Below are 25,714 nucleotides of genomic sequence, written 5' to 3'. Positions count from 1 at the left end.
ATTTATTTTGATTCAAAGTAAATCGGAGGAGACAGTTGATTGATTAATGGAAGGGACAAAAAGACTTTTCTAGCCAGAAAAAATCATTTTAGCTGGTTGCTAGCCTAGTCAAGATTATTGTTTTGCACTGCAACTTTTGTACATAGGATCTTCATCCAAATTATTAAACTGGTTCTCTGATATCAAACATTCCATTTTGTTATCTACATAAGAAAATATGGGTTTTCTGTAAAGGGGGTTTAATCATAAGTTAGATTTATTTTTTTCATGTAAAAATTCTAATTTCTGATATCAAGGAACAAGATAATTTATGACATCTAGAAATTGAATTCTTGATATACGGTATATAAAAACAAAATAAAAAAATGATTACATGATATCAAGAAATAATTTTGATATAAACAAATATAATCTGATATAAAAAAAAAAAAAAAACTCAAACAACTCAAGTTTTGATAGCAGGAATTCATTTTTTTTTTATATCAACAAATATATTTTGACATCAGAAAATAGGGAATATGTATATAGTAAATCATCTCCTCATATAAAAGTTATGTAAATCTTTATGATATACAAATTAGAGATGTGGTACATTTTTTATATAATCAGTCTTTATTGTCATATAAGTAAAATTATACTGAAAGTCATATGAAACGAGTGACTGGTGAAAAATAATATTTATCCCATTCTTGAACCAATGCATGTATATATCATAAACTTAATTAGACTAAGTTCTCTGTGCGCGATTTTATCCATTTTTACGCAAAAATATCGTATAATCGTCTTTTTTTTCGCTCTGTCTTTTATGAAGTGAAAATATGGCAGCTCATTTTTTGTCGTGTTTTTAGGTCGTAGTTTACCGATTGTCACCTTAATACAGTAAACAATCAACAAAGAAGCATGGATATTGAGCACGTGAATATATAGCATGCATACAATCAGATACTAGTAATAGTCTATTTCAGTGACAGATCCACGTGTATTGCGATCACCGGATTTTTACGAGAAGGGTCATGCTAAGGTTACTTTGAATAATGAAAATATATGGGCGAATTAAAATAAAAGTAAACTTCATGTAAATGTGGACAAATTAAAGACTTTTTTATAACTTATGTTCATAAGTTTGATAATATAAAAAAGATGATGTGGTATGATTGGCAATGAGACAACTATCCACAAAAAACCAAAATGACACACATTAACAACTATAGGTCATCGTACGGCCTTCAACAATGAGCAAAGCCCATACCGCATATATAGTCAGCTATAAAAGGCCCCGATAAGACAATGTAAAACAATTCAAACGAGAAAAATAACGGCCTTATTTATGTAAAAAAAAATGAACGAAAAACAAATATGTAACATATAAACAAACGACATGACTACTATCCATTTTGTTATAAAAAACATATGCATCATTTTTTTTAATATCATCGGGTTTCATATGACTTTAAGTAAAGTTGTGACATAAACAAAAGTAATATAGCTGATACTGGTCGACCATCTGTATTTCCGGAAACATTGTTACCGATTTTGTGCCGTGATATACTTTTACAGAGTTACATCCCTTATTTTGGAACCCAAATACGAAAATCAAAACCGAAAAAAGTGTGGAGAAATCTAGCTTGACCAAGCCTCACGTTGTATATATTGAATCAGAGTATACCCTCCTATGAAGCTTAATGTAAGAAGAATTCCTATCGACTGTTAAATAGTAATATTGAACAGTCAAAGGTTCACACTAAAATTATGTTTCATTACAGATATCATAAAACTGACCCCCCCTTTGAATTTATAACAATATATTTGACCCCCCCCCCCTTATTCCACTTACAGAAACAAACTTGATCCCCATGAAATTTTTACCAATAAAGGGTCAATCTCGAAATCCCAAGCTTAAAAACACCCGATCCAGACGTCCTGTAAAACGTCCTGCCCCCCCCCTTCACAAAAAAATATGTTTCAATTAGTACAGATATCATAAAGGCACTGGCTACGGTTACATGGAAATGTAACAATAATAAAAATATTATTGTTACATTGGAGACTAAATGCCGGAATGCATGGTTGGGTAAGGATCTGTTTAATTACGAATGTAACAATAATTATTGAGGCTACGCTTACATAGCATTATTGTTACATGAAAAACAGCAATATACGATGGGACTAGTAATATGTACTAAATAATAAAAAATGAAGACATTTATTTTATATTTACAATATATACATTTATTACATGTATTACATACAATTTATTTACTGTAATTTTTTATTTACAATGACAATTTCTACAAATCAAGTAAGTGGTTTTTAAAGTTCGACACATTTTTGATGAACGAAATTACGTCCTCCACGGTTACGTGTACATACAGAAGTTCTTAGTATTTAAGTTACAGTTAGCAAACTTTGCTTTTGATGTATTAATTTGGGTCAAGTTGTATAGCTGTATGAAATTTATGTCTTGATTTTGTTTAAGTTTCGCCGGTTTAAAACGCATCCCAATTTGTTAAGTTTTTCACCCTAAACAAAATTGGTTCAAAGTATAATGACAGTAATAAGAGTAGGTGTGCAGTTAAATACTTTAAAAAAGTGAAACCATTGAACTATATGTTTCGCCTTTGACACTCCTAATCTTGAGTAGTATTGTTGAATAATATCAGATTATTACATGGCATTTTTCATATCGCATGTATTATCAGCCCTAGGTTCAATATCAGCCCAAGAGCCGCATGGCTCGAGGGCTGATATTGACCGAGGGCTGATAATACATGCGATATGAAAAATGACATGTTATGATCTTTTTATCATATGCTTCAACAGAAGAGAAAAATAACAGATTCATATATTGATCCTTTTACGTGGTTCCCGAAAAGAAGTTGAAAGAGTAAAAAGTTCACGGACGTCGGACCCAAAATTTGATACATTCAATATGTTTCTATCATATGCCTCAACAGAGAAAAAAACAACACATTTTAATATGGACGAATCGACAAAAAAATAATTCAACAATATACATAATAAACATTGTTTGGAAATTCAACTTTTTTAAAGTAACTTTCTAAATTATGTTTCAGAAAAACTTAAAAAATGCATTTTTTTTTTTTTTTTTTTTTTTATTTAATTTAATTATTTTATACAATATACTTGCCAGTATTTAAATAATTGTTTTGTACACTACTTTGTAATGTTTTTCACTGAAAACATAGCATTGAGGTGTATTTTCCGGAATTTGCCGAGTATCACCGGAATGCCATGTGATAACGTTACGGAAAGGCATGTGATAACAATCGAAGCATGTGATAAACTTTTCATATCAGCCCGCTAAGCACCAATTCGAAAAATATGGAAAATACTTTAATTTAATGCTATTATCATACGGTAAAAATCAAATGTTATTTAGTCTAAGTATATGATAATAATATTTATTATTGTATAGCAATATAATATTTCCCACAGAAAGTAACCAAAAGTTAGAGTGCAATAAATTCCAATATTGCACTAGTGCAATAAATCTTCAAATTCATGACGTCATCAACGTCAAAATCTTAGTATAAACCAGTTTTTACTTCCAAATATTATATTGCTATACAATAAAAGGGTTATTGCATGAATATTGGGGAATATTGTCCCTCGTAGAACATATATTGCACTCGCAAACTCGTGTAAAATTCTACTCGGGACAATATTCCCCAATATTCATGCAATAACCCTATATTATTTATCAGTATTACAAGTATCATTTAGTACATATGAAAGAATTAAGCAAAACAACTATAGAAGATTTAAGTTTAAGAAATCTAATGTACATTGCTGTTTTTCATGTAACAATAACGTAATGTAACCGTAGCCTCAGTAATTATTGTTACATTTGTAATTAATCGGTTCCTTACCCATCTTTGCATTCCGGCAATTAGTCTCAAATGTAACAATAATATTTTTATTATTGTAACATTTCCATGTAACCGTAGCCAGTGCCTATCATAAAATTGACCCCCCTTTTCCACTTACAGAAAAAAAACTTGACCCCTTTAAATCCTCACCTCACTTTGAATTTATAACAATATTTGAACCCCCCTTTTCCACTTACAGAAAAAAAAAATTGATCCCACTAATTATTTACAAGCCCACAACCACCCCCCTCCCCTTTTCCTCCCACATAAAAAATGAAAAGTCCCTCAAGGGAAACTTCTTTTAAAGTTAAACTTTTAAAAAATTTATAGAAAATTAATTATCTGATTATACCCATATACCGTAACATACATGACATACCTAGGATCCATAAAAAATTGCAAAAAAAAAATTAGAATAAATGAAAATGACCCCCTGTATTATTCAAACATTTATGTCTATTTTTTTTTTTATTTTTTTTATTAATAATGTGAATATTTGAACATTTTAAGAAGGACAATGTGGATAGAGATAGAGAGAAATTAAAGTAAACAGGCTAAATCATCAGCAATACAAGATCAACAGAACAGATTTTTGTCAAGAATTCTAATTTTGTCTACAATTAATGTTGGCCTCTGAAGTTGGAGAATGTCCTTTGATGAAGAAACAGGCTCTTTAATTAATCAAAGCCTCTAGTTAAATGTTCACCACTTTCTAACACTGACCTAGAACCTGCATACACAGTTTACTGATCATGAAGTAGTTTCATCATCAGGATTATAATATTTATATACATTGTACATATGAAAATAATGCATGATGACTGCTTATTTTTCTGCTACATCTACATGATCTACATGTATCTATTTTCATAATCCTGCATGCGCGCATGAAGAAAGGTCCTTTCAGGGGTGGATCCAGTCATTTAAAAAAAAGGGGGGGGGGGGGTCCTAACCCAGGACAAAATGGGGGTCTAACTCAACTTCATGTCCCCATTCAAATGCATTGATCATAAAAAAAAAAGGGGGATGTTCAACCCCCCCCCCCCCTCTCCTGGATCAGCGTCTGCCTTTAGATTTAGGTCTTTTTTTTTGCAGTGTGTACTAATTAATATATAGAATTAAAAAACAATCTCACACAATGCATTTTCATCTGTATGTAAAATTATTTTATGTTGTTTTTTTACATGTACATCTCATTCATCCCTCACCTCGGCTTGACAGTAGGCATCTGCCATATAAAGTGCACCACCAACATGGTTTAAAATGTAATGTATTGACTGACATTCTGACAGAATTGATAACATTTGAACACCATGCAAATATAGATTAAATATTTATGCTATGAAATATTTGCATGAATTTTAATTTACATGTAGTTGTTTGTTTCTTCAATAGATAAGCCACATAACATGCATTAAGGTGTCAAACAAAAGAGAAATTTTTTTTTTGTATTTTACTGATACAACATTTTGATTCCTTCACCAAAATTAGACAAATATAATTTTTTTAACAGACATAAAGAAATAAATATTCACTTTTCTCATCACTTGGCATCCATCGTCGGTCGTCCGCCGTCGTCGTCCATGGTTGTTAACTTTTACAAAAATCTTCTCCTCTGAAACTACTGGGCAAAAGTTAACCAAACTTGGCCACATTTATCATTGGGGTACATGTATCTAGGTTTAAAAATGTGTCTGATGACACGGCAAACCAACCAAGATGGCCACCATGGTTAAAAATAGAACATAGATGGTAAAATGTAGATTTGGCTTATATCTCTGAAACCAAAGCATTTAGAGCAAAACTGACGTGGTATAATTGTTTATCAGGTCAATATCTATCTGCCCTAAAATTTTCAGATGACTCCGACAACCTCTTTTGTTGGGTTGCTGCCCCTGTCAGAATTGGTAATTTTAAAGAAATTTTGCCGTTTTTTGTCATTATCTAGAATATTATAATAGATAGAGATAAACTGTATAAACCAATTATAATGTTCAGCAAAGTAAGATCTACAAAGAAGTCAACATGACCAAAATAGTCAGTTGACCCCTTAAGGAGATATTGTCCTTTATAGTCAATTTTTTACATTTTGTAAATTTTTGTATATTTTTAGCTCACCTGGCCCAAAGGGCCATGTTAGCTTTTCTCGTTCACTTTGCGTCTGTCGTTCATTGTCGTCATCATCTGTTAACTTTTACAAAAAATCTTCTCTGAAACTACTCAGACAAATTAAACCAAACTTGTCCACAATCCATCAATGATGTATCTAGTTAAAAAAAAAAGTGTCCCATGACCACCCCCGCAAAACAAGATGGCTGACATGGCTTAAAATAGAACATAGGGTAAAATGCAGTTTTTGGCTCATATCTCTGAAACCAAAGCATTAAGAGCAAATCTGACATGGATAAAATTGTTCATTAGGTCAAGATCTATCTGCCCTGAAATTTTCATACCAATCAGGCAACAGATTGTTGGTTGCCATCCCAGAATTGGTATTTTAAGAAATTTTGCAGCTTTTGGTTATTATCTTGAATATTATTATAGATAGAGAAAACCAGAAACAGCAATAATATACAGCAAAGAAAGAACCTACAAATAAGTCAACATGACCAAAATGGAGTTATTGCCCTTTATAGTCATTTTTTTATAATTTTCATAAATTTTGTAAATTTTTGTATATTTTTAGCTCACCTGGCCCAAAGGGCCATGTTAGCTTTTCTCGTTCACTTAGCGTCGGTCGTTCATTGTCGTCATCATCTGTTAACTATTCAGGGATCTCCATGGCCTGTTTAACGATGGCGCCCCGCCATCGTTCCAATGTCTTGCGCCATCGTCAAATGACTTGCGCCATCGTTAAAATGTCTTGCGCCATCGTTAAATTGTCTTCCGCCATCGTTCAAAACTTCATCGTTTTTTGTAGCCCGACGCCATTTTTTTTATCAATTATAATCAAATGCATGTAATTGCATAACCCTTGGGCTTTTTATGTTATAATCAATACAGTTCTAACGCCTGAGGAATATCCGGATTAAGATCGCTAATCACTTGTACCTGAGCTTGTATACAGGTAGATCAACAAACCAGACAGGAGAATACTATCTGAGGATAGACGATCCATTTGTCGAATTAATCAACTAAGTTTCAACAAATGATTATGATAATTTAGGTTAAATAAATAAATTAATAATCCAGTTACAAAGAAAACAGTTTAACAAGTAGAACACGTGCTTTATTTTGACTTACGCAATCAGCATCCCCCTTTTCTTAAGAAGTACAAGATGCAAAACAATAAATATTATTTCATCGTAAATAACTCGAGTACTGCTGTATCGATAATTTAGAATTACTTTAAAAGTTTAAAAGTAAAAACTTAAATATTTCCTGTAAAAAATATCGTATCGTAATTCCGAATTCATTTTGTATATTACAATCAAATTGATACATCCGCGTTTCCGGTTTCTATTCAGACTCGAAAGATGCATGTTGCACAGCATCAATTTGCCAGATAAAGTCATTAAAAACCTTTTCATTTGTCAACGTTTGCTTTACAAATCTCTTTAACCTTTCACATAACCCGTACGAATCGTTTTGTTATTGCTGCAAATCAGCCATACCGGTAATGGGTTCTGAATTTGACAGTGTCCATGAAAAATAAGCTCCACATCAAATGATTTTTAACCCCCATAACAATTACCAAAAATACAAGAAATCTACACGGGGACCTTCATGACAGCTTTTGGTCATTCTCGACTAAGGGGTGACCATGAAGACTTGGCATTTGAATGGTTAAAAACGACAATAAATGAAAATATTGATACTTCTAATTCTATAATGAAAATTAAAATAAATACAATTTAAATAAGCAATGAATTAGCTGCATGTTCACCATTCCTTGTATGGAGGGATAAAATACTTCCGATCGCGCTACACTGTACAGCGTAGACACGGTTTGTAATGGTGAAAGTTCCTCCATGGTTCAATTTTCATCCATGGAGATCCCTGCTATTACAAAAATCTTCTCCTCTGAAAACTACTAGGCCAAATTAAACCAAACTTGGCCACAATCATCTTTTGGGTATCTAGTTTATAAAATGTGTCCGGTGACCCAGACAACCAACCAAGATGGCCACCATGGCCATAAATAGAACATAGTGGTAAAATGCAGTTTTTGACTTATAACTGAAAAACCAAAGCATTTAAAGCAAATCTGACACAAGTTAAAATTGTTATCAGGTCAGGATCTATCTGCCCTGAAATTTTCAGATAAATCGGACAACCCGTTGTTGGGTTGCTGCCCCCGAATTGGTAATTTTAAGGAAATTTTGCTGTTTTTGTTATTATCTTGAATATTTTTATAGATAGAGATAAACTGTAAACAGCAATAATGTACAGCAAAGTAAGACCTAAAATTAAGTCAACATGATCAAAATGGTTAATTGACCCCCTAAGGAGTTATTGTCCTTCATAGTCAATTTTTAATAATTTTCATAAAATTCGTAAATTTTTAATAACCTTTTCAACTGAAACTACTGAGCCAAGTTCATTATAGATAGAGATAATTGTAATCAGCAAGAATGTTCAGTAAAGTAAGATGTACAAACACATCATCATCACCAAAACACAATTTTGTCATGAATCTATCTGCTTCTTTTGTTTAATATTCACATATACCAAGGTGAGCGACACAGGCTCTTTAGAGCCTCTAGTTACAAAATGTTTCCCATTGTTTCTACTGGGCCAAGTTCATTATAGATAGATATAATTGAAAGCAGCAAGAATGTTCAGTAAAGTAAGATCAGAAAAATGTCAGAATTAAAAATGTAGATCAGAATATATAACAAAAAGTCAATTGCAAATAAAATCTGTCAAATTGATGATTTCAATAACAAATTTTTTGATTGAGTGCTTTTGAAAGCTTAAAATGGCTGGTCTTAGTTTCTTTAGAATATATAAGGATGATGTGCATATAAAAAAAAACTTGCTTGAACTCTTTGAAATTATACTTTAGTTTCAATTGTCAAAATGGCTTCATTTTCACTTCAAAATTTATTCTTGAGTACAGACAAACATGTGAATCTGGAAAAGTTTTAAGGCATAGCATATGCTCTAGTAAAATAAATTTCCAATATGTTTTATGTTTTAGAAAAAAAGTGTTCTGAGTACAGAAAAACCTGTACATCTTGAAAGTTTTAACATGTTTAAGGAATAGAATGCACTAGATAACATTGTATGTTTTGAAAAATTCAAAACTTAATAACTTGTAATATGTATGGTAAAAATAAACAATCAATTAGCATGATTAGGCATATATATATATCAAACATGTACTACATTGTAATAGATTTCAATCCTGTCTATTAACATGGTTAGCCTGTTGACATAAAAACATGTCAAAATGCTTGTACATGTATTTCATTGTATTGTAAACATATATATATAATTATAATGCCAAATAAGATTGTTAACTTTAAATTGTGATTCAATGAATTGACATTGATATATATAATAGCTTGTGTTAGTTGTTATGTCATGATATCGATTCTGGCCTGCTGGTAGTATTATAGTTTGTTTTGTTTTTTTTTGGGGGGGGGGGAAGAAGAGTTTTAGATGAAGCACTCTTTTATTTCCCTCTGTCATTGTCACTGACCTGCATGTATTCATGCTATTGTTTGACACAATTTTGTGGAGGCACATGTACATATTTATGTACCTACTACTAAGGCAGCAACCATTTGATTTTCTGGGGGGGGCTATGGTTTTTTTTTCTGTGCAAACTTTTTTTTTCGCCTTCGGCGAAGAACAATCTATTTTTTTAGCGACAAACCTGAGACAATTTTTTTCTTTCAATTTTAGCATTACATATAGTGGCAGCTGAGGGTGAAACAAACAATTTTTTTTACTCAGGGTCCAAAACAAATTATTTTTTTCACCAAAACCTGGAAACAAACTTTTTTTTCCAAAAAAAACCATAGCCCCCCCCAGAAAATCAAATGGTTGCTGCCTAATATTATCTTGGTATTTTTACCTCAAGCTTTATCTTTTTCTGGCCTTAAAATTAAAATGACTAGAAAATGGGGAATATGGTATTACTTACCCCTGTCTATCTATCTGTCATTTCTTCTGTTTGTCTCTCTGTTCCAAAGTGGGACGTATTTAATTGTCATGGATGTTTAAAAATGTCAAGTTTATGCATATGAGATACTTGTAGTATTTAAAATTTAAAATCAATGGTTAGTAAAGCAGGTGACATTTAATCGCGTGCACTATTGTTTTTTGAATACCTTCTTCTAATTGGCTGATCAGTATGTTCTTTTTGACTGCAACCAAATTAATGGCGTTACGCAAATCAAAAATGTATTATATGAACCAGAAGAATAAATGATCACCTTTATACTATACAAAAGTACATTTATTTTATAAAGTATATGTATACATGGTATATATATATCTTTGAAATCACTCTTCATGAAAAATAATCTTTTAACTGACATTCCTTAATAATAACCTTTTAAACCCGAGGTCATATTTTTCTATCAAAATATGTGCAGTTTGCATGAACAACAATGATGGACATGGCAGGAAGACCTTCAATTATGTCCTTATCCATTATCTTTTTTATAATTATAATAGCATTAAATTATCTGGTCATAATATGAATTGTATGCTTATCATGCTTATTATTAAACTATAAATTAGGTTAAATCCTTTGTGAATTAATAATTGGGTACTTGTTCATGTTGTTGTTTTGCCAAGTAAGAAGTCCATGAATATAATCACAAAGACAAATTTTGTTAAAATTAGAGTGCAATGATGCTTAGTGTGTGGCTGGATTTCTTGTGTACATGTATGATAAAACCTCAACATTATTATAGTGGACCATATATCATAATTAACAGCTTTTTAGTATTTTAAAAAACTACATGTACTTTAGTAACTAAATTATAACAACAATCTAATAGTGCAAGCATATTTCAGAACAATTGTGCACATCCTGCTACAAGCATGAGTTTTGGCATAGACCTTCCTTAACTATTACTCTTTTAATTCTGATAGGGAAGCATTTGAAAAAATGTCTCACACCTGGTAAAATACAAAATGGTGGACATCATACTTAAATCAGCCCAATATCAAAGGCTAGTATCATAGTATGTGTAAAGTTTTTATTATCATCTTACTACATGTATCATAATGTTTAGTACAAACCGTAATAATGTACTACTTTTGGATATATTATATAGATTAGATGTCTTCCAAAACCCTTCTTCCGGTAAAATCTAATGTGGCAGACATTGTACTAAAATAAGCTTATTATTTAGGAAGGGTAATTGAAATATGTTTTAACGTATTGCTACTATCATTATATTGTGCAGGAACCTTACTTTGGTGCTTCTCATGAATACAATTTATGGGACATATGTCGTTAAAACCCTACTTCCCCGTTATATCCAATAAGGCGGACATAGAAATATCAATTTATTATTTCAATATTCTATTTGTTTCAAATGTAATAAAAAAAGTTAATTGTGCTGGTCTTTAAACCTTTGGCTTTAAGATTTTCTATAAACCACTAATTCTCTATTATGTTTCAAATGTTTTAATAAAAAGTTAACATTTCCGGTTAAAAAAAAACGATATGGCGTTAATTTCAAAGATGAAATTTCAATCTATATCCTCTATCGCCTACAACAAAATAAAGTCACTAAAGTACTTAGGGAGCTACCATTTGATTTTTATGGGGGGCTAGGATGAAATTTGAAAAAAATAGGCAGGACAGAAGTTTTGAGTAAACTTGCAAAAAAAAGGCCGGGACAACAATTTAGGTAAAAAAAAGTCAGGATAAACTTTTTTAAAAAAGGCAGGACCGATAAGAGTGAAAAATAAAAAGGCAGGACAGAAATTACAGCTAAAAAAAAGGCAGGACAGAAATTACAGCTAAAAAAAAGGCAGGACAAAATTTTTCATCCTAGCCCCCCCCCCCCCCCCCCCCCCCATAAAAATCAAATGGTAGCTCCCTTAACCCATTAACCCCCAATGACGCCTACAGGCGTCATGGCGACAACCATTCTTTGATGGCCCGTATGACCCTCCATACCTTTTTTGAACTGCCCCACCTGAACTGTCATGATAGCAGGGACTTCAACCAAGCAGTTCATGGTCCATGGTCTCAGACGTCTGTTTATGAAAATATGGCACGTTGAAAGTCGTTTAAGAGTTCAAAATCGGAAAAACGTGAAAAGTAGCCAAAATCAGGTGGGGGTGGGCATCTTTTGATGGCCACTACTTAACTGGTAGTCATTGTAGGTATAAACTATTATCGTAAATGCATGCATAGGTGGTATAGGAACACAAAGAGGTATAATATTTCCAATAGGAATCTAGTCTGTAAAATCAAGGTCACCGTTTTGTCAAAAATCCGTATAAACGGACATTTAGGTAGACCCGACTTGACGATAATAATTCGCCAGCAAGACACTTAAGTCCCATATACTCCCAGTTAGCATGGATGGACTGCTGTACCTATAGGGTAATACTTTAATGACAAAGAAACACAGTCTGGTTAATGTTCACCTCTCAAGGTCGTTTTAAAATCGGAAAATAGACGGAAAATGACCATTTTTCAGTGGGGGAGGGTTCAAACCCACGAGAAAATCTTTCACCTCCCAAATGCCATCCGCCCCCAAATTGCAATACATAGTTTATTAAAATTACTGCTATTTGGCTACAAATACATGTATATTCACAATCCCCACCACAAGCACAAAAAGCAGTGCATGGGAGATTTTCCACAATTACAACGACCGCGGCCTCAGACCGCGGCATCCTTTTTTACATCCACTATGTACAAGCTCTTGATAAGATGATGAGGCATCAGCAAAACTTTTTTTATAAAGGTTCCCATTGATCCTCTTTGTCTCTTCTTAATCCATTAGTGACAGGACTGGTATATAAGCATAAGAGCTAATTCCAAGGTCGTCCATCCAAACATCCGCCTAAGTATATTGCACGTTTTATATGCTTGAAACTAGACCGATTTGAGGGAATAGCTTCAATTAGCCTTCCTTTTTGCGCAAATAGTTATTTTTTTTGCTTCGTTAACCCAAATTTATAAGTTTGTGCGGTCTAACAGTAAGAACACGGTGATTTAAGTTGATCATTTATCATTCTTCATGTTAAAGTCACTTCTACAAATGTCATCAATGTCTCCCACGCAGTCTTCATTTTCAAGCAAACGGGGAACCGTATCACAACGGGTAAAGGTATTGTGTCACAACGGGTTGTTGTCGCTTTGACACATTCCCCAATTCCTTTCTCAATTTTATGGATTACGGGGAGTGTGTGTGATCACTCATTGTCTAGTGCATTTGAAAGGTCATGGATAGATATTAATCCACAACTTTTTGCCCTCCCTCACACAAGCCATAGTTCGTCTACCCCTATGTCACGGAATTACGAAACAGTAATGACAGCATCATAAATTACAACTGTTCGAATCATGACTCGTTTAAGTTCGTGTTTCACTGCATCAGACACATGCACCATGATTGTAGTGTCAGCCTCTTAATGTCAACATGGTGCTAAACTTGAAACATCATCATTTGATGATAAGATAGAGCACCCTCGGCATTTGTTGCTACAACTAACATAAGCATCCAAGACTTCCTCCACTCTTGTACAGGATTTTCTTAAGGTAAGGACATCCTACCAATTTAGCATGTACTCGGTATATGGAAATACTTTGAAACTGTTACATCAGTGGATGTAGTCTCGGATGCGTACATAGTGTTTAACCCCGCCACATTTTTGCGCCTGTCCCAAGTCAGGAGCCTCTGGCCTTTGTTAGTCTTGTATTATTTTAATTTTAGTTTCTTGTGTACAATTTGGAAATTAGTTTGGCGTTCATTATCACTGAACTAGTATATATTTGTTTAGGGGCCAGCTTAAGGACGCCTCCCGGTGCGGGAATTTCTCGCTACATTGAAGACCTGTTGGTGACCTTCTGCTGTTGTTTTTTTTCTATGGTCGGGTTGTTGTCCCTTTGGCACATTCCCCATTTCCATTCTCAATTTTATAGACAATAGTTTGAAAAGGTAGGGAGTAAATAATGCACAGACGAGTCCAGGGTGAAAAAAACCTCCTCAAAATTGGCAAAGTTTTCTAAGTGATGACGGCAGTAAGAAAGATTTTTTTAGTTATCATTCACAGCAGCTTGCTCAATGAAATTTGTGGAAAAGGTACTTGTAGCAACAAATGCTCAGGATGTTCTGTGATATTCATCACATGATGATGTTTCAAGTTTAGCACCATGTTCACACGGACAGGCTGATACTAGAATCATGATGCATGTGTCTGATGCAGTGAAACACGAACTTTAATGAGTAATGATTCGAACAGTCGATTCTTATGTTGCTGTCATTGCTGTCGTGCTATTCCGTGACATAGGGGTAGACGAACTTTGACTTGCGTTTTGGAGTGCGGAAAGCTTTAGATGTATATATACAAATGTATATATATATATATATATATATATATATATATATCCATGACCTTTAAAATGCACCAGGCATTGAGTGATTACACGTTTGCTGGACAGGGCAAAAAGACCGCATTTATGACATGGATGGCATTTGAAGATGTGACTTCAGCATTTACAATAGAATGATGATTGATCAGCCAACATCACCAGATATGGATTTGATAATGTCATTGATAGAACGATACGTGGTTTTACTGTAGGATCAAACAAACTTATCAGACAGGGTTAACGAAGCAAGAAAACATCTTTTCATGGAAGAGGAATGACTGAATGAGGCTATTCCAACGACTCGGTCTACTCTTTTTCAGCATGTAAAACGTGCAATATACCATTTCGGAAGTGTATGAGTAACAAGCTTGTAATTGGCAAAGGGACAAATAGGATCAATGGGAACCCTTTTGGGCAACTCTTTGTGATGCCTCTTCATCTTGTCAGGAGCTTGTACAGTATGGATGTAAGAAAGGGTGCAACGGGGTCTTTGTGAATGTGGAAAATCAGGTTTCCCATGCACTGCTTTATGTGCTTGTGGTGGTGATAGGGAATAAACATGTTTTTGCGGCCATAAATTAGTAATTCTGAAGATGTTTTCGTACTTTTGGTGACCTTATTTTGTTTATTCAATCTATCCAAAACTGTTCATCGAGGATACAGATTGAGGACTCATATCTGAAATTTACGCCATATCGTTTTTTTACCGGAAGTGATAACTTTGTATGAAAACATTCTAAACATAAGGGTGAATAAGTAGTTTGAAGATAACTTAAAGCCAAAAGATTAGTTACCAGCACAAAATAACTTTATTTACATTTTGAAAAAAGTTGATTATTAAAATAATGAATTCATATTTATATGTCCGCCATATTTGATAATACTGGAAGTAGGGGATTTAAAGACATATGTCCTATAAATTCTATCCAAAGAAAGGTTTCTGCTCAATCAAATCAAAGTAATGATAGTAGCAATACGTTTAAACACATTTCAATTACCCTCCCTAAAATACGCTTGTTTTAGTACAATGTCCGCCATGTTGGATTTAACCGGAAGTAGGGTTATTAAAGTTATATGATCTATATAACAATGTATAATACATTTGTATATCCACAAGTAGCACATAACAAAGGTTTGTGCTGGATATAATAATAGCAGCATGATTATAACACCTTTTCACATATTAGCCTTCAATATTGGGCAGATTTAAGTATGATGTCCGCCATTTTGGATTTTACCGGAAGTGAGACATTTTTTTTCAAATGCCTCCCTATCTAAATTAAAAGAGTAATAGTTTGGGCAGGTTCATGCCAAGTTTCATGTTTGTCACAGGATTAGCACAATTTGTCACGAATCCGCTGTACTATAATCAAGAATTTAACATGTGCAATGACATGATTGAATATAAAGGTCTAAGATTTTCTAATTTACATCAGACATTCACATTTGAATTTTTTTCAGAAATTTTCTTGGTTTTTTTTTCAGAAGTGACCAATTAAAAAATTCCTGATGCTGATTCATGATTTGTCACTATTTGATGTAAAAGTGATGTAAAAGTTACTTTATAAAACAGATGAAAAATGGAAGGTGATGGTTTAAACTGCAACAATACTTTTAGCAAACAGGCAGGGTCCGCTGTTCTTAGAAGGGAAAAAGTGGACAAAGATGAAATGGTTGATTCATTGTATGAAAAACATCATTCAATTAATATAAAACAAGAATATACTGATAGACAACAGTTCACCAACATAAAAACAGAATATGATGAAAAACAACAGCCAATTAACATTAACCTAGGATACTTTGAAAAGCAACATCAGCTAACCAACTCAATCATGATGAACAGAGAGAATTTCAGTACGGAACAGCCGATCTCTAACATAAACACCGGACAAATGCAGGTCTCCGACATGAAAACTGAGGACTCTGTTAAATCTCATAAAAAACAGAGGGTCCTAAGTAACTACACGGAACTCCCTTATAAACATCAGCAAGTTATAATTAATTACAACACAAGACACTCCGATAAACAACAAAGAATCCCTAGCATATACATAGAATGTGGCCCAAACTTACCCCACAGAAGAGATGGAAACAGTGTGAGCTGTAGTATAAAAAAAGAAAGTAAGTCAACAGAAACAACAGATGCATGTATGTCACATCCATCTGGTACAGATATAGGACAAGAAAAAACACCCCCAACTATGGAACAGGATACTATTAAAGATGTTCATGATGTTATGAAATTCCCCCAAAATCCAAATAGTGTAGACCTCAGTCATGTTAATCATGGCAATCAGTTTGTATTTAAGAGAGAAAATTCCAATTTTTGGCAGGATAATGAATTTCGACAAAATAAGGATACTGGTTTCAAGTTATATTTCCATGAATCAGAGGCATCACAGAACAGTAAATCAGTGCAACCTGGAAAAGTAACAGTTGAACAAAACAAAACTGTCTTGAGATGTTCAAAAGAAAGAATATATATTCATCAAAATGAGACATTTCAAAATACAAAGAAGTTAAAAAGAAATGACGCAAAACTTGATTGGTTAAAAAACGAGGAAAGGGAAGCAACTGTTCTAACTGGTACCTTAATGAAACATAAAAGTTGTTTATGTAAAGGTACACGTGATATAATGGGAGAAGATAAAATCTTGTTACCACATGTGTTTTCAGTAAGAGATGATGATATATTGGTACCACCGGTACATATGTCCATTGGTAAAAAAAATATTGGAGACAAAATAAGTAATTTTTCAAGCAAATCAGATAAAAGTGAAGGTCTTCAGACTATTATCCTTTCTGATAATTCTGATAATTTTGATGGAATGTGTAGTGTAAGTACCACAGGCCGACCTGTCAGTCAAAATACAAACATTGAAAAAGACAAAAGAATGACCATCATGTTTGAAAAGATTGACCAACATGTGAATCATAGCTCTAACATAGGTTATAGTTTAAACAAAGATGGACACGAGGAAGATACTGTTAATAAAAGGGATGATCATGCTAGACGATGTAAACAGAAAAGACAACAAGAGTGCATTGCAGGACTTAGTGATTTTGATTCTAGCTACAAGAAAAAACCGGACAAAAGTTGCTCATCCTCTGGACAAAAAAGGTGTAATAAAGATACACGCAAAAAGTGTTTAAATGATAAAACCCCCAATTCAAATGCTATGGTACGTAATGTAAAAATAACTAATAACGACATTTCAAATAAGTGCGGGAATAAAGGTTTATCCCTGCACGGCTTGGAATGCAATGTGTGTTCAAATAGATTTGCAAATATGTACAATTTGAAGCGGCATTACATCAGTGTACATGCCAGAAGAAATCAAGAAAGTTCAGATGATGAGAATACTAAAAACACAAATGCTAAACTTTCAAAATTGAAGGCATTAGAAAGAGACGAGGATTTGAAATCTTCCCCTGCTAATAATGAACATGATGAAAAAAATGAGACGGAAATTAAGACCCCTTCAAACATTGATTCTATGCATGTACCTGTTGATGGTGTGTGTGCTGAGGACAAGAACGTGTATTCTGATGATCATAATGATATTACAAATATCCCAACTGATGACAATGAATTCAGTAGTGTAATTTTAAAATGTGCACGATGTCAATTTTATTTGGGCACACAAGCAATGAAGGCTGAATTGTTACTTCGATATCCAAACATTGATGGATATGACAACAAGGAGCATCACATACAACACGTGAATAAAAGTAGACAAAGTCACTCAGGAAAACCACCTACTAAAATGTCTTCCTATCAAATGAGAAAAAAATTAATAAGAAAATACAACAATAAAAAACGTGGAAAGAAAAGTCTTGATGCTCTAACATGTGATATTTGTGAACAGACTTTTCAAACCAAAGAAATGTTGAGCAACCATATTCCTACTCACTTTGAGAAGATTTCTTTCCAATGCTTAATCTGTGGTGAAGATCATAACGATAGACAGAATTTGATAGAACACATACCAATCCACATTCAACACCAAAACAAGGTACGTTTGGAGTCTTACCTGCAACAAAGATGCAGTACTAAGCAAATTAAAACATACACTACCGCCCATGTAGATTTTGTTTTTTCCACCTCCCCACATGTACAGTTGTCAGTACATGCAGTACTCGTGCTCATTCTAGCTATAATCTCTTTTTAAACAATATATATATAAATAGGTTGTTGATAGTTGTTGCAAGTCTTTTGATTCAAGAAAGGAAATTGCATGTCCACTCTTACGAGTGGGCAGAGTGGACAAGCTAGAAATTCTGCCTACCGAATGCACTGAAGGCGGGTGGAAAAAGCAAAATCCACCTGAGCTGTAGTGAAGTTCCATCCTTAAGAATATCTTCGTTTGGTATTGCCTCCCCATGTTATTTAGGTAGAGATTTTTTGGGCTGACAATATAAGCTACGTGTTTAAGCATGGCTAAAACAAGAAAAGGATGTAAGAGTTAAATAACAAAAATGAAACAATTTGATGTTTTGGTGTAGGCTGCTTTTTAGATAGGTAGAAAGGCAACATCAATCAATTTTTAATTTAATTTTTTGTCTAGTCATGATAGTGATCTCACATTCTGTCATCACAATTAAAGTTTAGTTTGTTGTTTGAGATATAGTAGAAATTAATGAATTTGTCCAACCTTATTGTATTGATAAAAAAATTATTGGTCAACAAAAGCCTACGATGACCACGATGACCAAAAGACAGTTTCAAATGCAAATTGTTTTTTTTTTTTTGTCGAGCCTTCGACTTTTGTCGAAAAAGCGAGACATGGCGATCCTACATTCAATCTACGGCTTCGGCGTCGTCGGAGTCGGAGTCCACAAATATTCACTCTGTGGTTAAGTTTTTGAAATTTTAATGACTTTCTTAAACTATCCTAGATATCTACCAAACTTGTACACAGCGTGTTTACGATCATAAGATAGTTTCAAGCAGTAACTTTTGTAAAAAAAAACAACATTTTTTCCGTAGTTTACTTATAAATGGCCTTAGTTTTTCTGTCAGGAAACATAACACTCACTCTGTGGTTAAATTTAGAAAAAAAAAAATTGAACCTTTCTTCAACTTTTCTGGATTTGTACCAAACTTGAACTGGAGCTTTTTGTTTATGATCATAAAATAGTATCGAGAACTAAATTTATATATAGAACGCCGCTCAGCTGGAAAGTGACGTCACAGGTCTTCCGCATGCGCGATAAATAAAAACAATGATGGCGGACGAACTTGCGGTAGGGACGAACTGTCGTTAAAGTTTTTAAAATTTTAATAACTTTCTTAAACTACCAAACTTGGACAGAACCTTCTGACAATCAGAAGATAGCATCGAGAGTAATATTTTTATTATTTTTTTTCCTCGCTTTTGTCGAGCCTGCGACTAACAGCAAAAGAAGGCGAGACTGCTCTTCAACTTTACATGTATCGATCTAAGCGTCAACGATGAGTCTAATGTAGACGAAACGCGCGTCTGGCGTATCAAATTATAAGCCATATAGAATTGTAGATCCGTCAATAATGTAAATTCTAATTGGCATCATTTGCCAATCTGAGATCACCACCAGTTTTTAGTGGTGTTCGTGTTTCTCACTCAGTCTTTTATTTTCTATGTTCATGTTGTGTTTTGTGTACTGTTTTGTTTTGTCTTTTGATATTAAAGCCATTATCATGATTGTGTTGTCAGTTTATTTTTCCAATTCTCAGTTTGAATGTTTTCACCACTGCCTGATTCTTAGGCAGATTTACTGAGGGGGGATAGGACCTTTATAGGGACTTCGGGATCGGGTGTTTTGAAGCCCGGGATTTTCGGGATTGACCCTTTTCGGGATCTGGGAATTCTTTTTTCGAATTTCGGGATGTCGGGATTTAATTTGTTTAAATTCGTGACCTCGGGATTTCGTGTTTTTAGTGCTCTTCAACTTTGTATTTGTTTGGCTTTATAAATAGTTTGATATGAGCGTCACTGATGAGTCTTATTTAGACGAAACGCGCATCTGGCGTACACAATTACATCCTGGTACCTTTGATAACTATTTAAGTCGGGGATTTCGGGATTAGCACTCCTCCTACCCCCCCCCCCCCCCTTTTTTACTGCTTACTTGACTTTTAATAATTAACTGATATTCATAGACCTTTTTGTTCAAGATTGAATTTATTCCTACTCCCCTTTTAATCTCTTTTTAAGTGTATTTAACTATATAATAGATATAGGAAGATGTGGTGTGAGTGCAAATGAGTCAATTCTCCATCCAAATAACAATTCATGTAGAATAAAGAGTGGTTGGCCAAGTTTACAGATCGCGAATAATGGCCAAACAGTTACATGATTTATAAAAGAGAAAAAAATGCTAGAAGTCTAAAGCATAATGTTAAAGAATATTGACAATAAATAAAGTACTTATTAAACATAAAGAATAGAGAAATTGAGAAAATTTGGGAAAATAAAGAAAGATAAAAATGGCATCATTCAATAAAGTAAGACCCTGCTATCATGGATATCCTTACTTTCATAACATATATAAATCATGTATAGGACATCGATACAGTAGAAAATTATTCATAGAATCATACCTATCAGATCAGATAATGATTTTGCTTTTGATTTTCATACGGATCTGAGCAAATTCTTCTATTATGTTTTTTTACTTAACAAAAAAATAGCAAAATTAGGCATTTAAAAAAATTTGTTTCCATATTATTTATCATGATTATGTTTCAAAAACATAATAAATATTTATTTTTTTCAGGAGTTTTGTGAATCTTGTTCAAAAGTATTTAAGAATGTAGAAACTCTGAGAATACATAACAGTAAATTCCATCAAATATGTTTTGAAAAGAAGCATATTTGTTCATATTGTAAACAGGAATTTTTCACTAAAGGTAAATTAGAACGGCATGTTAACCGGAATCATTTCAAGAAACAGATCTGTAAGTATTGTAATAAAAGCTTCAGAGATAAAACGCATTTAAGGTGTCATACTATCAAGAAACATACCAAGGAATTTCCCTTTAGATGTCATATTTGTGGCAAAGGAGAATGTCTACCAAGTGCGTTTAGACGACATTTAGCAGAACATGAGGGCAAAGACGTTGAGTGTACCACGTGTGGTAAAATGATACCGATTGATGGTTCAAATTATAATCGGCATCAACGTCAACATGAACAAGAGGAGGTGACAAAAAATCCCGATCTTCTGTTTGTGTGTGATATCTGCGGTAAAAAGTTTGTAAGAAAATATCATTTTCAGAATCATCTCAAAGTACATTCAGGGAAAAAAAACTATAATTGTGATATTTGTGGTGAAAGTTTTGGACGAACTGACAATTTGAATACTCATAGAAGGACACATACTGGGTATAAACCGTACACCTGTGATACTTGTGGGAAGCAGTTTGCAAGGGGAGATAACTTGAAAACCCATATAAAGAAAATGCACAGTTGAATGGGTTTAAAAAGACTTATTAACTTACAGTTCGTATGTCAACGAAACTATTGATGCAGCTAAATCTTTACCTTGGATCAGCCTAGCACATAACTGAAAGCTTTGCTAAATTATTTTTATGCCCCACCTACGATAGTAGAGGGGCATTATGTTTTCTGGTCTGTGCGTCCGTCCGTTCGTTCGTTCGTCCGTTCGTCCGTTCGTCCGTCTGTCCCGCTTCAGGTTAAGTTTTTGATGAAGTTGAAGTCCAATCGACTTCAAACTTGGTACACTTGTTCCCTATGATATGATCTTTCTAATTTTAATGCCAAATTAGAGATTTTACCCCAATTTCACGGTCCACTGAACATAGAAAAAATGATAGTGCGAGTGGGGCATTCGTGTACTGAGGACACATTCTTGTTTAGAAAATATGTTTTATTTTATTGTAAATCTGAGTGATAAAAGGGGTTTCCTGTATAAATAAAAACGATGGCTTTACCATAGAATTTGAAGAGTGCAGTTGATACATGTACGTGTCTTCTGTGCATGTTAAAGACTGCCCCTTTTGTCAAGCCTACAAGAAAGTCACTTATGTTAGACATAGTGATCTAAAATGAGGTTACATCTGCTGACATCGGACTCGGACTTCTCTTGAACTGAATTTTAATGTGCGTATTGTTATGTGTTTACTTTTCTACATTGGCTAGAGGTATAGGGGGAGGGTTGAGATCTCATAAACATGTTTAACCCCGCCGCAATTTTGCGCCTGTCTCAAGTCAGGAGCCTTTGGCCTTTGTTAGTCTTGTATGATTTTTAATTTTAGTTTCTTGTGTATAATTCGGAGTATAAGTATAACGTATGTATGACGTCTATTATCAATGTACTAGTACACTCTAAAAATTGTGTTTAGAGCCTAAACACTTTCCTAAACACATTTGTGAAACCGATTTTTGACATGTTTTAAATCTAAACATGTTTAATATTTAATGTGTTAACAGCCTAAACGTTTCAAGCTATAAAGTGCTTAGACTGTAAACATGTTTAGATGTAAAGTGTTTAGACTAGAAACATGTTTTGCTAAAATGTGCTTAGACTGTAAACATGTTTAGTTGTAAAGTGTTGTATCTGGAAACATGTTTAGTTCTGAAGTGTTTTGTCAGGAAACATGTTTAGCTGTGAAGTGTTTTGAATGTAAACATGTTTAGACCATAAAGGGTCGTGAAGAAACATGTTTATCGTTTTAGTACGATAAGCCGTTACTTCATTAGACCCCAAATAAACTAATACTCCGGAAGGGTAGACTGTAAAACGTATGATAGCTTTCAATACTACATGTGTTCATACCATCACAAAAGGAGCCAAACGCATCAAACTAAGAAACTTGAATTTCCAATTCAAATTGATTGTGACTAATACCTTTTCAATCTGAATGAGTATTTTCTTTAATTCAATTGTCAACATTCGACTATTGCATTTTTTCTTCATTTCAAAGATTCATTAAACAGTCTAGAACTTTTGAAATGAAATTATTATAATACTTATTCTAGGATTAAAAACAAAATTACAAGATATGAAACAAAGGAATTTATGTAATTGTTTATTTCCAGTTAATCATTGAACACAATCAAATATTAACTCATAAAATCATAAATTCATAGCAACGTGCATATACATAATATTGACCAATCAAAACAATTTGAAAATGTCCTGTTTTCATTTTACAAGTCAATAAGAGCTTCTCCTTTCTTAGTACCCAACTGCTGGTCACTGGCCTGAAAGATAGAAAAATATTGATAAGCAACTAAGTAGAATTAATCTAAAAATATAAATATACGAACTACTACACCAAAAAGTAAATGCATGATTTAAGATCCAGATAACAACATTAGAACACTGGTATAAAAGCATAAATGTACTGCTGAGTCAATTGATATTTTTAATATAAAACTTCTTTTCATGCTTAATATCATTCATTTGATCAAATATATATTGACATTTTTAAAATCAAATACACTTCGGATTCTTACCTAGCAATATAGTTGCTACTGTGCATTATCTCCTCTTTTATCATGTCAAGACAAATGATTTTCTCTGCACTTCTCTCATCTAGAATAAAACAATACATATCAATAAAAATATAAGAAAGCACAACGGCTTATAACTATTGAAGAAAAACAAGCATCTTTTTATTTATGTTGAGCAAATGTTGATTGTGCATTTAGGAAGTGCTTACTAAAACAATGAACTCGATATGACACTGGTTTTGCGAATGATGCACTCGGCAGATTCCGCTTCCCTTCATGTTCCATTATAATCTGCCGAGGAGTACCAAATGAAAATTGTCCTCATGAACTCCTTTCAAAGAACATATATATATATAATACATTTGTAAGTGCTAGCTTGCATGATAGAACATTAAACAACTCTCATCTTTACACAAGATAGTTTGAACACTAAAATCTCTTACAAGCACTTGTTTCATGAAATGGTTCCCCCTTTTTCTTCTCCTGCATTGACTATACGGTAGTGTACTTGTACATAATACTTATAACTGTCAATAATCATTTGAAATTGGCAATACAAAATAAGAATCAGTATAATTATAACTCCTTACCTTTCTGAAACAGTTATGGTCAGAAGTAAACAGCGTGGCCTTTGACTTCGGGTTCTTTGTTTCTTCTTCCCGCTCAAAAATTAGCACGTGGTATGCATGCCGTCTTCGGCCTAAATGTGTTGTAATTCTAAACGTGTTTAGGAAAGTGTCTAAATATCGAAAGTGCTTAGAATTTAAACACGTTTAGCTTCATATACTTGACGATGTAGCTAAACATGTTTAGCACAACAACATGTTTATTGCAAAGTGCTGAGAGCCAAAACATGTTTAGTGCGAAGTGCTGAGAGCCAAAACATGTTTAGCTTTTAATGCTTAGAAATTAAACACTTTCCTAAGCACATAAGTCTTGCAACACGTTTAAATTCTAAGCACTATTTTTACAGTGTATACATATATATATTTTTAAAGAGCCACCTGAAGGACGCCTCCGGGTGCGGGAGTTTTTCGCTACATTGAAGACCCATTGGTGGCCTTCGGGTGTTGTCTACTCTATGGTCGGGTTGTTGTCGCTTTGACACATTCCCCATTTCCTTTCTCAATTTTATTGTCTTGCAATGCTTACTTTGTAACCCCTTGATTAAATTTTGTAGGTTTTTTTCATGATGATCAGATCAAATTTAATTGTCTGAAGCCTTTTTTAATAAGCATCAGATCAAAATTATTTAACCTTTATATCAATATTTTGTATAGTTTTCAGTATTTTACTGCTAAATCTTACTTTGAAGGTTAACATTTATTTACAACTTTTTAGCAATGTTTCGGTTATATGAAACTTTAACATATGCTTCTTATAGTACATGTAGTATATCCAGAGAAAGATTTTTAAAAGATTTTGTTTTCATTTTCAGCTTATAACTGATAAGACTCATATAGTTTTTTGCATGCAGTTAACATTTACATACAACAATCACCAATTACTTTGTAAACCTTAACTTTAATGTTGTACATGTACTTGTTTTAAATATATATACATTTCATTCATTTAGCTTTTTGTCAGAAAACATCATATTTTAATAACAATCACAAATATGACACATGTCCTTGGAATAATTTGCATTTGTTTTGTTCATGAAGGATGTATTTATAAGCTAGGCTATATAAAAATATAAAAATGGAAATGTGACATTATTGTCAATGAGATCATTGACAAGAGACTACAGAGTATGGTTAAGGTGAAGTCGGATTGTCAATGAGTTTAGCATGTGTTTTGTAGAATTCGGACTAAACCAGACTTATTTATAAAGTTCA

At 33.3% G+C, this 25,714-nt stretch overlaps 1 protein-coding gene across 1 annotated transcript; it reads left to right on the top strand.

The window, feature by feature from the left end:
* Positions 1 to 1,554: 1,554 nt before the first annotated feature.
* On the top strand, positions 1,555 to 22,738 carry LOC139500054 (uncharacterized). The gene is made up of 3 exons (XM_071288765.1): positions 1,555 to 1,684; positions 15,898 to 18,431; positions 21,175 to 22,738. The coding sequence occupies exons 2-3, from the start codon at positions 15,993 to 15,995 to the stop codon at positions 21,868 to 21,870; spliced, it is 3,135 nt and encodes a 1,044-aa protein (XP_071144866.1). The 5' UTR covers positions 1,555 to 1,684; positions 15,898 to 15,992; the 3' UTR covers positions 21,871 to 22,738.
* Positions 22,739 to 25,714: the final 2,976 nt, after the last annotated feature.

Source organism: Mytilus edulis, chromosome 13 (genome assembly GCF_963676685.1).
Source record: "Mytilus edulis chromosome 13, xbMytEdul2.2, whole genome shotgun sequence".
Lineage (NCBI taxonomy): Eukaryota > Metazoa > Mollusca > Bivalvia > Mytilida > Mytilidae > Mytilus > Mytilus edulis.
The sequence above is the reverse complement of the archived record's forward strand: the minus strand, read 5'-3'. Positions and strand labels throughout refer to the sequence as shown.

Coding starts and splice junctions, on each gene's coding strand:
- LOC139500054 (XM_071288765.1), top strand. CDS start 15,993: ATGGAAGGTGATGGTTTAAACTGCAACAATACTTTTAGCAAACAGGCA. Junction 18,432..21,174: donor ACATTCAACACCAAAACAAG/GTACGTTTGGAG, acceptor TATTTTTTTCAG/GAGTTTTGTGAATCTTGTTC.